Here is a 13,360-nt window from a genome sequence, read left to right as displayed (position 1 = left end):
GCATCCACGTCCAGGGAGCCAGACAGCCGTTGTGGTTATGCTCCGGACCGGTACATTGCTGGTTCAAATCCCTTCTCCTGTTGGTTCAGGGATTTGAACCAGCAATGTACCAGTCCGGAGCATAACCATAACGGCTGTCTGTGCGTGAGCGAGAGCGAGAGTGAGAGAGAGAGAGCGAGAGCAAGAGAGAGAGGATAAATGGTGTGCTGCTCTCGCCTCCTGTATAGCATAACATAACAGGATTTTAATGCCACAGCAAACTGCCCTTACAGTATTAATAGATGGATTAATACCAACATGAAGTGGAATTTCAATCCCATATTGTAATCCTGTTTTACGGGCGGTGGTGGATATACAAAAAGCATACATGTATTCATCCAGCCACACACACGACAGACAAATAGACAAAAAGATGCAACACTTGAAAAGTGTCACCATCAGCATGTGCAGCAGACATGGTAAAAAAACGTCAGTATTGAAGTATTGCCTCAAATACCCCCCCCCCCCAACCCCACTCAAACCCTACAATTAGCAGCATCAACATACCCAAAAGCCCCTCCTCCTTGGTGTGGATGTGTGTCGGGGGAGATAATGACTTGAGATGTTTGATCACTGGATGCTCGTATCAAAGCGGCCCTCCCAGTGCTGCAGCTGCTCACCCTTAGCAACACCGGAAACTAAATAAGGGATTAACTCGACTCCCGGCACGTTTCAGGCTCTCACAAGGATTTATTCAAGCCCAATACCCCCAGGCAAAAGAGATTGACGTTGATTTGTCACATTAGTCGGGTTTCTAGTTAAAAATCAGGAGCATCAAGATCACCTCTTGGCAGAGAAGTGCTTAAAGCTTTAATATTAATAAGCTGTGAAAGTAAGCACCTCCAGAAACATAAGTCCTGGTCCAATCGATTGTTTTAAGTGGGAAAGATTATCTGAAATGTACATTATTGTAATATGGTTGTTCATTTTAAAAGACTGCTGATCTCCAAGGTCATTAAGCTCTGGCAAATTGTGATTTAACGGAAAATAGGTTATGGAATTATTCATGCTATTAAACAATAATTAAAGTATACATCTAAATGTCAGGATGATTGTTATTTAATTGATATTAGGATGTTATATGGAGTAAACATACTGCATGCAACTGACTTGCTGTATATGTCCATGCCAAAAGGTTGAACCATCCTTCCATATACACCAATACAGCCTCTAGCCATGTAACTACTTATGGCACTTGTTCCTATTGAAGGGTTCTCTTACGATGACAGCAATGTATAGTCGGTTAACTTGCTGTTAACAATATTTTTTTCAGAACAACATAATTTACATATATGATCTATAATTATAATAATACATTTGTATTGTAGTAGTAGTAGTAGTAGTAGCATAAACGTTTTCCTAGTCACGTGATGGTATTGGATCGGCGCATAGACTTGTGTACTCGCCAGTATCGGATGAATTTCCGATACTGGTATCGGAACAACTCTATCTTCAGTCTGCTCATTGTTTTTGTTGTCTGGGTATAATACAATATTGTCCACACCCACAAACACACACACATACACACACAATCAACTATTTGATTACCTAATGATTAGTTGGATTTTGCAGATGGTGCCCAACTACTAGAGTTAGTTTGCTTCACTATAGTTGAATTAAACATTCTCAAAGATGACTGTCGGTGCTTCAACCCGGATGTGGGAATGGAAATAAGGGTTCCTGCAGGTGTCATTTGATTTTCACACAAATATCTTTGTTGCATGTACCGTACAAACATATGTCCAATAACTTATTCCATATTGGATTATTTTGGGGTATTCTTCATAATTTGACTCCAAAGAGTGGAAGCTATTCACTTCAATACAGTGGAGACATATTTATTTATGAGATATACAGATATGAAGGCGAATGAAGGTGCTAATGGTAGGTAGAATTATTTTTTTCACAATAGCTAAAACTGCCAATAACATCTCAATAGCCATAGCCAAGTCAGGTCAAGTCAGGTTTATTTATATAGCACATTTCATATGGCATAGAAAGACACACTGTGCTTTGAGTGGAGAGATTTCATAGTCCCTGTAGTTTATTTCCCCCCCTCTTTCTCTCTGTGTGTGTGTGTGTGTGTGTGTGTGTGTGTGTGTGTGTGTGTGTGTGTGTGTGTGTGTGTGTGTGTGTGTGTACAATGCTATCAGTGTGTCTTGCTATAGAGGAGTGGAGAGAAAACAATTAGACAGAGACAAATGGAGGGGAGTGAAAGAAATTGGAGGGCAAAGTGTGATAGTGTCTTTGTTTATTTAACTGTTTAAATAGTTTCAAGCAGTCAAATACTAAGTTCCAAGCAATAGGCTTGTGATATTCAATAGTGTTTTTGTTGGATTTCTGCTTCATAAAATGTTGATTAAAACTATTAATTTATATGTTGTAGATTTCTTGTTATTACATATAAATAATTAATTTAACAGCAATTTTGCTCTTCAATGGGCGTTCATGTATTCATTCTACCTCAAACAGAGACAGACCCTATATTTAATTAACCAACAATAAGTTCAAGTCTCAGTGACATCCATCCCTTTGCGGTTAAGATTGTTATCTTGTTTTTGTCAGGTATGCTGCTTTCTAGGGCTAAAGGCCAATACTGCATCCAATGTAGTCTATATTGTATACAAAAGGATAGAAGGGGTGTGTGTGTGTGTGTGTGTGTGTGTGTGGGGGGGGGGGGGGGGGGGGGGGGGGGGGGGGTGCTGAAATAGATGCTGCCTGCTGTATTGTTTGCCCTGTCGTCCAGCCTATACAACCTGTTCATCTCAGCTCTCCAAAAACAATCACATGCAGTAAATCGATGGAGTTCTTCACAGAGAGAGTAGCCCAGACTAGAGCGGTGCCCTCCTCCGGTGGACTCCCCTCATCACCACAGGATGGGGAACAGAAACAAAGGAATGTCACACACCCCGGGGGGTCCCGACGCACGCAGCGTCAGGTAGGAATACGCGCAGAATAGTACAGCAACAATTGAGGTTGTGTTACCCACACAACCACTAAAGTAAGTCACAACAATCACTTTGGACATTCCTTGAGATGCAGGCCGCAAACTTACTTGAATCTCCCCTGACAATGCTGACACTGGTCCCCGACCCATCCGTGGTCACAAACGCACGATCCGTTGATGCACTTCCCCGAGAAGCAGTCCTTCTCGCAGGGCTTTGGAGACCCCGAGGCCTCGGCGACGAGCACCAGGTGAACCACAACAATTAATCCCAAGTATGTGTGCATCAGGTCCCGGGAAGCCCTCCCAGGATACTTTAGCCAAGTGCATCGACGCGTGCGTCCACTTCCATCCATTATTAACCCGACTTTAGACTGTGCCGAACCGTGTACTTACACTCCTGTGCTGTGTGTAATCATCATGAATAGTGTCACTCCTCACCAGTGCAAACCCCTTTTTAAAGGATTTACACACGGTCAAATCATGCCTCATTCACTGTGCGTGGTATAATATCTCTGGGAAAACAGAAAATAGGTCAACTCACAAATTACTTTAGTAACTATTCTGTTAACGACAATTTTCTTGGCTGAGTCTGCACAAAGAAATCTGCACACTCTGTGCCAGTGTGTCGCCCTTCCAGACTTGTGAAGAACTTCCAGTCAGTCAGGATGATGACAGTGTTACACACGCGATAGAGATCCCCACATACGTGTAGCAGGGATAGTCTTTGACATGCGACGCAACATGGAAAAAAATGGTAAAAAAAAAAAAAAAAAGGTTATCTTTGTATATCCTCCTGGGCTGAAAGGCGCTGTTTGTTCTCGGCTACGTTGTCTGTGCAGAATGCGACGCACGGCAGCAGAACACTGTGCGTCCTCGGCGAGATGCTGCTCACAGCTGGTTCATCACGACGGAGGAACTCCTGCACAACCATTCACACGCATGCGTAGTAGTGCGCCTTGCCATTTAAAGAGACAGTTCATCATCAGGACACAGCAGGAACCCTTCAAACACGATGATGAACCATGACAGTTTTTTTTTTTCGCTTTGTACTCGCTTTGTAACGCAATTTGAGACAATCAGTCAAACCATTTAATCCGAAATCCACACAATCTACCAACAAGTGCATCGTGAGCAATCTTACATGATATTAAATTAGATGTAGACTATTATTGGGAGAAAAGGTGGAATGTGAGCTGATGAGGGTTACTGCATTGCAGATGAATAGGCCTTCATCACAGAGCCCTAACAGTATAGGTGGGAACAGGTGTAGCTCATTAAGTTAATTATGGCTCTAGGTAGGCCAGTGCCCATAATTAACATCATGAGATGCACCTGTGTGCACCCCTCCTTCTATACCACTTTGAATAATGCCTCTCCCTGAATAAAGATTCATAGGAAAATTATAGCATGCCATAAAAGGGATCTTCTCCAGGGCTGAGTTCCAATGGGTCAACTTGTGTTTTACAAAGTGTGTGAACAAATCATGTTGCCTAGGCTGTAGTGTTTAGTAACAATGTAAACAATGCACATGTCTTTGCCTAGTGGATGTCATCTTAATTAGATTCATCCAATAGAGAGGATCCAGCACAACAGATCTTTATGCAAATGAGCAGTCACAGGGTGACATCAAACACACACATGGACTTTTGGTGCATAATTAGTGTCCGTTCCAATGGTTAATGCCTGATTAGTGTATTATATAGTTTTCCCTATATAGGAAATGAAGGAACAAGTGAGCCAAATCCAGCCCATGTTTCCCCTTGATAGCTTATATAGGCTCCGCGCACGTCCTCCATGCTTCCCTGATCCATTTTAGCGAATTGATTTACCACGGTTTGTTATAATTATAAACCAGCTGTCAAAGATCAATATGAGTTATTATATTTAATTTTCTTGCACTGTTTCTTTGTCTGAGCCAATCAATATTTCTGTATCAGCCCTTGGGGGGGAAGGTTAAAACGATCTATAATGGGATTTAACCCAAGCACTAGAAATAAAAAGGTTTGGCTGAACCAATTTGCTATGGGGTGCTTGGTGGGCCATATTGCTGCACTGTCTCCAAACCTTACTACTTTTTCGATCTTTTCATACACGGGCAGAATGGCTGGAGCTTTTTTGTAACAAATTGTATTTATAGTTGATTGGTAGATGATTGGTTATTAAACATTTGTGTTACATTTGCTGAAGTGAAATGGTAGATTGAGACGCACTCTGATTTGATCAATAAACATTTTGACATGTGTTTCTTATCATGTTAAATCATTGACTAAAGGTTCCTGGCTAAACGCTCAAGGGGAAACATACTCAATCTGTCTCTGGATTATACGACTCCTAGCTGTGATGGCATTGCAGACAGAGTGTTTGAGGCCTTGGCTCCCCCACCGTATTCTGTGGAACGCCCCTGGGAAGAGTCTGAGCTATGAGGCCTCAGGTGCACTTTCAGCATCGGTTCACAGCAGGCTTTATTACGGTGATGATGAATGCTTCATAGTTGCATTGTTTTAAGTTAAATGGTCGGCTATACACAATCATATTTCCAAGATATGAATACTTTAAACCATTTCCGAATTTGAGGTAGAAGAAGGCAGAAAATCTGTCTCTGTCCACATGTTTATTTTTTCTTAAAAAATAATTAAAGGATAATAACTTCAAACCAACCTGGGAAAATGAGTCCGAATTCTCTGACTTGAAGTGGCATATGCAGTCAAATTATCCATAAATCTGTGTAGCAAAACGTTTTCACTTATTTTGCAAATTCTCCATTTTATTTTTTGGCTATTAAACCTCACCCTAACCCCCCTAACACAGCCCCACGATGACAGTCCTTGATGCTTAATCCATAGCCATGTATTAAAGCTAGATTTTAGAAACTTGTCCGTCCTGCAAATATGAACCAATCATAATAACGGAAATCGTCGCAATATGTGGGACGCGGGATGTGGGAAGGATGCTGTGCAGTGTCGAAAAAAAGCGCGACACCTGGTAACACTAGTCTCATGAGGGTCTGCTGCGCTTCTGATGGATGACTTGTTTTTTACTTAACGTTTGGCGCCATCTGCAGTTTAAAAATAAAACAGAAAAAGTGTAGTACAAAAATCTTATCGTAATACTATATAATAGCAGGCCTGTTGCACCGGTTACTCAAGTTGGTCAGTGCGCATGTGCCAAGTTGCATGCATTTCACACACACACACACACACACACACACACACACACACACACACACACACACACACACACACACACACACACACACACACACACACACACACACACAGCACGCGCGAACGCACACATACACATCGCATAGAGACACACACACGCACATGAGCACGAACACACGCACATGAGCACGAACACACCCGCGCGCTGACGCAGACGTTTCAAGACAAAGTCTACACAGCACACCGCATACACACACACCGCACACACACGCTCGTTGGAAGACAACAGCAAGATCGATCCCGCATCCCGCAATGTCTTGCGATATTGATATCCCCCCCTCCCCCCTTCCATCTGTTTTAATGGCGTCGCCATCGACAAACTCTCTCAGGTACGACGTTCTGTCCATAGATTGTAAAAATTGCGATAAAAGAAATGAAGAGACAATTTCTCACCTCGACAAGCAGCGGCAGGTCGTGTATTTTGTCATATAAAAAACGTAAAGTTCAAACAATGCGCCGACCGGCACATTAACACGCAAGTCAGGTGATCTTAAGGGTCCCATGACATGAAAATTTCACTTTATGCGGTTTTCTAACATTAATATGAGTTCCCCTAGCCTGCCTATAGTCCCCCAGTAGCTATAAAATGGTGTTAGGTTTAAAAAAAGCACTAGCTATCCTGCTCTGCCTTTGAAAAAACAAAGCTCAGACACGCCGTTTTGGAAATATTCCCTGTATGTCGTCATACGGGGACGTGCTACCTCCCCTTTCACTGCTTTGCCCAATGAGCTCAGACTGTGCGAGTGACACATGTGTGTATGAATACACACACTGTAACGCAAGTGTTACACTTCTTTGTTATTTGGAAAACCGTTCTGCTGTTGGTGTTATGGCGCATAACACTTCGGGTTCTCTGACGTCTCTGGTATAACAACGAGACGGGGGTTATCTCAGCCACGGTTGAGAAGGAATTGGGGGCAAAGGAACTTTGGCTTTGACTCCCTGAAGTAGGCTACATGAACCGCATCATGGGGGACATAGGGATTGACCGCGATTGTCCTCCGCCGGAGCCCCGCTGCCCACTGCCAAGGCACCACTGCCTCGGCAGCGGGCAGCGGGCAGCGGGCGATGGTGCCCCGCGGTGGTGGTGCCCCTTGGTGGAGGTGCCCCGCGGCGGTGGTGCCTCGCAGTAGCGGGGATCCAGCGGAAAACAAACGCGGGCAACAATCCCTTTCTCCTCCATGTCGCGGTTCAGTCTACTTCAGATTGATGTGGAAGTTGAAGATCCAGAGACGTCGGTGAATCCGACACAGTCGTTTGAGATTCGTAATATCGTCTGGAGGAACACACAACTTTTGGCCGTGATAATATCTATTATATGATATAGATATCTATGTATAATATGATATTATTTAGATATAGAGCTCCAGGACTCTGGAGCACCCGGAGTGTTCTAGAATATTTACAGAACACGGCCAAAAGCTGTGTGCGTCTCGCCATTGTGATAGAGACAATGAGCTAAGACCGTGTGTGTGTGTGTGTGTATGTGTGTTTGTGAAAAGACACACTGTAACGAAGGTGTTGAACACTTTGTTATTTGGATAACCGTTCTGCTGTTGGTGTTATGACGCATAATACGTCAAGTTCTCTGACGTCTCTGGTATTTCCACAACCAAACTCGTAGTCAGGGTTATCTCCATGGTTGAGAAGGAATTGGGGGAAAGGAACTTTGGCTTTGCCTCCCTGAAGTACATGAACCGCAAAATGAAGGAGAAAGGGATTGTTGCCCGCGATTGTCTCCCACCGGACCCCTGCTGCCCGCTGCACGCCACCGCAAGGCACCGCCACCGCGAGGCACCGCCACCGCGAGGCACCACCGCCGGAGCCCCACTGCCCCCTGCCGAAGCCCCACCGCCTCGGAAGCGGGCAGCGGGTCTCCGGCGGGAGACAATCGCAGGCAACAATCCCTTTCTCCTCCATGTCACGGTTCAGTCTACTTCAGATTGAGGTGGAAGTGGAAGAACCAGAGACATCGGAGAACCCGACGAATTTGTTTGAGATTCATAATATCGTGTGGAGGCGCACACAGCTTTTGGCCATTATAATATATATTATATGATATAGATATCTATGTATAATATAATATAACTTAGATATAGAGCTCCAGGACTCCCGCCGGAGCACCCGGAGTGTTCTAGAATATTTACAGAACACGGCCAAAGGCTGTTTGCGCCTCGCCATTGCGATATATCCACTGTAAACAGATGGTATCTTGGCAGCAAGCTGCTCAGGGCCACACCCCACCCTCCTCCTTGACCCGCCTCTCTCCTCCTCATTTGCATTAAAGCTACAGACACCGAAACGGTGCGTTTGGGGAAAGCTCAATGTGCGACTGGCTCGTAGTGGCTGTAATTCTGCACCACGGCTGAATGTCGGGAACGTCTTCAAATAGTGTGTTAGGGGCCCACTAATATCTATATTAAAGCATCCATAAAGTACCATGCCATGGGACCTTTAAACAGACAGCGTCCCTATAACACAGAACGAAAACATGTCAATAACACAGTATGGTGAATCATGAGTTTACCAAAAGACTACACTTTGTTGCTCAAATGTAATATTACCCTCCTCTTTGAGCCTCCCGAAATGGCTTTGCACTTTGTTGCTCAAACTTAATATTTCTCTCCTCCTTGAGCCTCCCAAAATGTCTTGCGATATTGATATCCCCTCTCCCCCCTGCAGACTGTTTCAGTTGTTTTATTTTTCTTATGTTTTGTGTGTATGCTATGTGTGACTGTAGGCTACTGCTGCCTGTCTTGGCCAGGAAACTTGAGAGATGTTTAATCTCAATGATGATTATTATTTTCAACTAACCAATAGTAGTTACCATGGATTTTTAAATGTCAATGCACTTTTAATCCCTGAATAACAGTAAAAGCTATTTAATAATTGATTTGCATGCATAGTAAACTACACTTTCCAACAATTACCCCTGTTACGCATAAATTGACTAATTTTATAATGTAATCAAATGCTCACACACTAGCTGCATTCAGACACACGTGTAAGTCCTGATATGTCCTGATGGGCCGTATGTGTGAACAACATATCCTGACATTTGTTCCCTGAAAATCTCCTGAGTAATACTACCCCTGAGGAATTATTTTCTCCTTAGGAAATGTTAATAACCTTATATGTGATGAGGAGTAGAAAGTCTGTATTTCTCACATCACTTCAGTGGGCGTGTTGATGACGCGTCTGCATTTCATTGAGTGGCCCCCTAAATGATAATCAGCCTGTTGCCTTTTGTTCGCTGAATGGTTAAAAAATATTTAAATGTTGGCACTGCTTTTAAGAGTCATTTGTGATGAACGCTAAAAGACAGGGCTTATCATAACCCTAAAAGTATCATCACATCACATCATTAATTAAATTACAATAAATGAGTTCACAGCTGAACGTCTTTAGAAAATGGTTTTTATATTATTATTACTGAAAACAGTCAGCTGAACATCATAGGGTCCCATCCAAAAGCATAAAAAAAAATCTCTTTCTCCAGTAACGCAGTCGTTCGCGACGCGGAGGAAAGTATCATGCTTGCTTCATTACGTTATAGGTCAACCAAAATGTTATACGTTGTAACATTATAGGGAAAATGTTATTATATTATGTGCTCAGAAATTTGTTACATTATTAACTAGGGTTTCCAAATTATTGCTATGGGTTTAATTACAACGAGAGGTTGAACTAGGAAACTCTAGTAAACATTATGCTCCAAGTGTAATAAGTGAATATGTAAGAAATTAAAACATTTCAGTAGTTTTGCCACAGAGAACAAGCAATTGTATGCATTCATAACCCTTACGGTTTTTATCCATACCTCTTTTAACATGAATAGTTCATGTTTGTTGTCTGTCTGTGGTCTTTGCTCTGTATTTAAGTTTTACTTATAGTGTCAAACTAAATAGTATTGTGCATCACCTAATATTGCTGCCACTCAGTGATAACTTCACTGATAACCTACATGAATGTAAATGTAAAATGACCAGTGGTTTACTAATTGGCCAGATGTACTCAGGCAATATTTGCAGAGCCCAGCACCTGCAGGAGAAAGGACACCTGATCCTTTATGTTTACCTCTCTCTGAACTTTGTAAGTAGAACTAGTACTATTCTTGCTGTTTTTTTCTGTTAGGAAGTCTTGACGCAGCATCAAATTCTAATGCTGCGTCAATTTGGTGAAAAGAAATGCCAGATACAACTGTTTAAACTATAATTTCAGATAGGAAAAGAACTTCTCTTTTTTAATTTTGTAGTGGTATGTACAGTATCAATATTGCACTTTTGTTTGTAGTTTGAGTGTATAGTTAATCCAGTTGATGGGTCATAAACTAGAGCTATAAGTGGGTGAATAAACGGATAAGCAAAGTAAAGGTAAATCAGTTAATATGTGGATTCAGTGATATGATCAGTTTAATATAGTAATGTCAATTAGCAGGGCAACGTCCGCTTGCTTTGGGAAGGGGGGGCACAAAACTTAATCTCGCCTAGGGCTACCAAAGGGCTATATTGGGCCCTTGGGGAGAGGGCGGGAGAGAGGCGATGTCGGACAAAGGCAGCGAGCTTCATTCAGCCTTGTCATGTACCGTATCGTCAAACCAACGCCTGCGCTGAATCAAACATCATGTTCCTTTCTGGTTGCCCTCTCAGCAACACCAAGCATTACATAAACAACATGTGCAGGGTTGCCAAGCCAGTCAGAATCAGGTCATTTTAGGTTATGATGATCAGACCTCTATACAGTCTATGGGACAGACAGACATCTTGGGGGGCCCCTGGCGGTCGGGGGCCCTATATTCCAGTCATTTTAAGCCAAAATAGGGGTCAGGGAGCAAGGAAGAAAGAGCCCAGAAGGAAAAGTTTAGAAAAAGACCCAAAAATACCCTATTCATACGCCTATTCATTATTTTTCTCACGCGAATAGGCAAAAAAAAGTAACCTTCAGATATCAGCATGAAAATTACTGAGTTGATTAGTTACTTTAAGACAAACAAAGAATGTATTACAAGTTTTTTGAAATTGCGTATGTGCTAGTTTGTATAAATGCACAACGGGGCCCCGGCCCGTGGCGCGGCTGGCTAGGGCCCCTGCACTGTACGCCGGCGACCCGGGCCCGGTGCCCGCCCTGTGGTCCTTTCTGGATCCCTATCCGACTCTCTCTCCCACTCGCTCTCTACTTCCCTATCTGATTAAAGGCATAAAACGCCCAAAATAATTCTTACAAAAAAAATAATAAAAATGAATACCATTACTGATCTTAACATTGGGTATAGCCAGATGAAAATGTCTTGTAGAATCTTGTTGACAACTTCGAGTACAACAAATTTCACCAAAAGGTGCAGAGATTCGGTCGTTCATTCTATTGTCAACTGTCAACTGTCAACTCAACTGTCAATCAACTCTCATTAAGCTGTCAGGTAAGAAAGATTTCCTTTTGTTTCTCCAACATGGATAATTCAACCTACATTAATAAAACATACCTGGTGATAAACAAAAATGTATTGGGATCAACTGGATGTGTGTTGAACTGTCGTACAACTATTATTGGTGAGAAGATGTCAAATTTAGGATTGGTGAATATTTTCACTACACAGTTGTGTTAGCTAGCTAAGCAAGCAGCAGCAAACTTGACTTTAATTATTCTCATGGCACTGCAATGCCTACGATAACCCATGTATCCATATCTTACTGAATGATAGTATTTGCATGTAATGATGTGATGATAAGTGTGATAAATAGAATATGGCCCCATATATCGTCATAATGGGCCAAGTTACCTTCCCTTTTTCTGCCTTGCCCGCCCAGAGAATTTGGCCCGCCAATGAAACAATGAGCTATGACCGTGCGAGCGCCACGTGTGTGTGTGTGTGTGTGTGTGTGTGTGTGTGTGTGTGTGTGTGTGTGTGTGTGTGTGTGTGTGTGTGTCTGTGTGTGTGTGTGTGTGTGTGTGTGTGTGTGTGTGTGTGTGTTATTTGAATAACCGTTCTGCTGTAGGTGTTATGGCGCATAACACGTCAGACCCTCTGACGTCTCTGATATTTCCACGATACTCGTAGTGGGGGTTATCTCAGCCGTGGTTGAGAAGGAATTGGGGGAAAGGAACTTTGGCTTTGTAGCCTATTTATGCAAATTAGCACATACGTAATTACATTATGTCTCGTTTGCCCATGTTAACAAACAATTTAAAAAAACATGTTACACATTTTTTGTTTGTCTTGATGTAAGTGATCAACTCAGTAATTTTCATGGTGATTTCTGAGAGTTAATCTTTTGGACTACTGGACTACTAGTTTGCGTATAGGGAGGGCCGGCTCTGGAATCATTAAAGGTATCATCCTCTCCTTCATATTATCCATATCCAATATCTTTTTACCAACATGCTGCATACTGGTATACTGGTTTACTGGTTTACTGATATACCAATATTGTGATACTGATGTACTGATATGCTGGTATACTTAGGGATTTGGCTTGATGAAAAGCTTACTTTCAATTTACACATTGATAACTTGGTGGCCAGATAAAGACAGAAGATAGGCTTTTTTTTTAGGAACAGATGTAATTTCCAAATTTTCTGTAGGCAAAGGATTATAAAGGCAGTTGTCCTCTCTGCACTGGATTACGGAGATGTGGTTTATAGACATGCATCTGCTACGTCTCTCAAGGCCCTGGACGCCTACAATACCCACCATTGTACTCTATATGAAAAAGTTGGATGGATTTCTCTACCCGCAAGGTGTGATTTGCATTTGTTTTTATTTATTCATAAAGCATTATTAGGGAAACTTCCCGCCTATATCGCATCATTGATTGAATGGTATTCAAGCCCCTACCAGACACGGGCTGGCAGGTTGGCATTAAAGATCCCTCAAGTCCGTACTGAGCTAGGGAAAACTGCTTTCAGTTGTGATACCCCATCAGCCTGGAATACCCTGCAGCATGAGCTAGGTATTAACACTTTGGTTCCATTCAACCTTTTTAAGACATTGCTCAAGGACCACCTGTCTCATTCATGTAATTGTTTTATTTAAATTTGTTTGTTATTATTTATATGTTTCAATTGTCTGTTTGTTTTCTTTTTCTGCTCTTAACATTTTTAACGTTATTTCTGTTAAATTCCTAAATCTATGTATCCTTTGTATTTCCCTTGT

At 42.3% G+C, this 13,360-nt stretch overlaps 1 protein-coding gene across 1 annotated transcript in view; it reads right to left on the bottom strand.

The window, feature by feature from the left end:
* atrnl1a (attractin-like 1a) overlaps positions 1-3,339 on the bottom strand; it is a gene marked incomplete at both ends in the record, with an annotated part of 210,434 nt that extends 207,095 nt beyond the window's left edge. The window contains one exon of the mRNA XM_079728776.1: positions 3,095-3,339. Within this exon, the coding sequence (XP_079584902.1) occupies positions 3,095-3,339 (245 nt within the window). The remainder of the gene's footprint in view (positions 1-3,094) is intronic.
* Positions 3,340-13,360: the final 10,021 nt, after the last annotated feature.

This window comes from Pollachius pollachius (genome assembly GCF_949987615.1).
Source record: "Pollachius pollachius genome assembly, chromosome: 2".
In the NCBI taxonomy this organism is placed as follows: Eukaryota; Metazoa; Chordata; class Actinopteri; order Gadiformes; family Gadidae; genus Pollachius; species Pollachius pollachius.
This window is presented reverse-complemented; position numbering and strand designations above follow the sequence as displayed.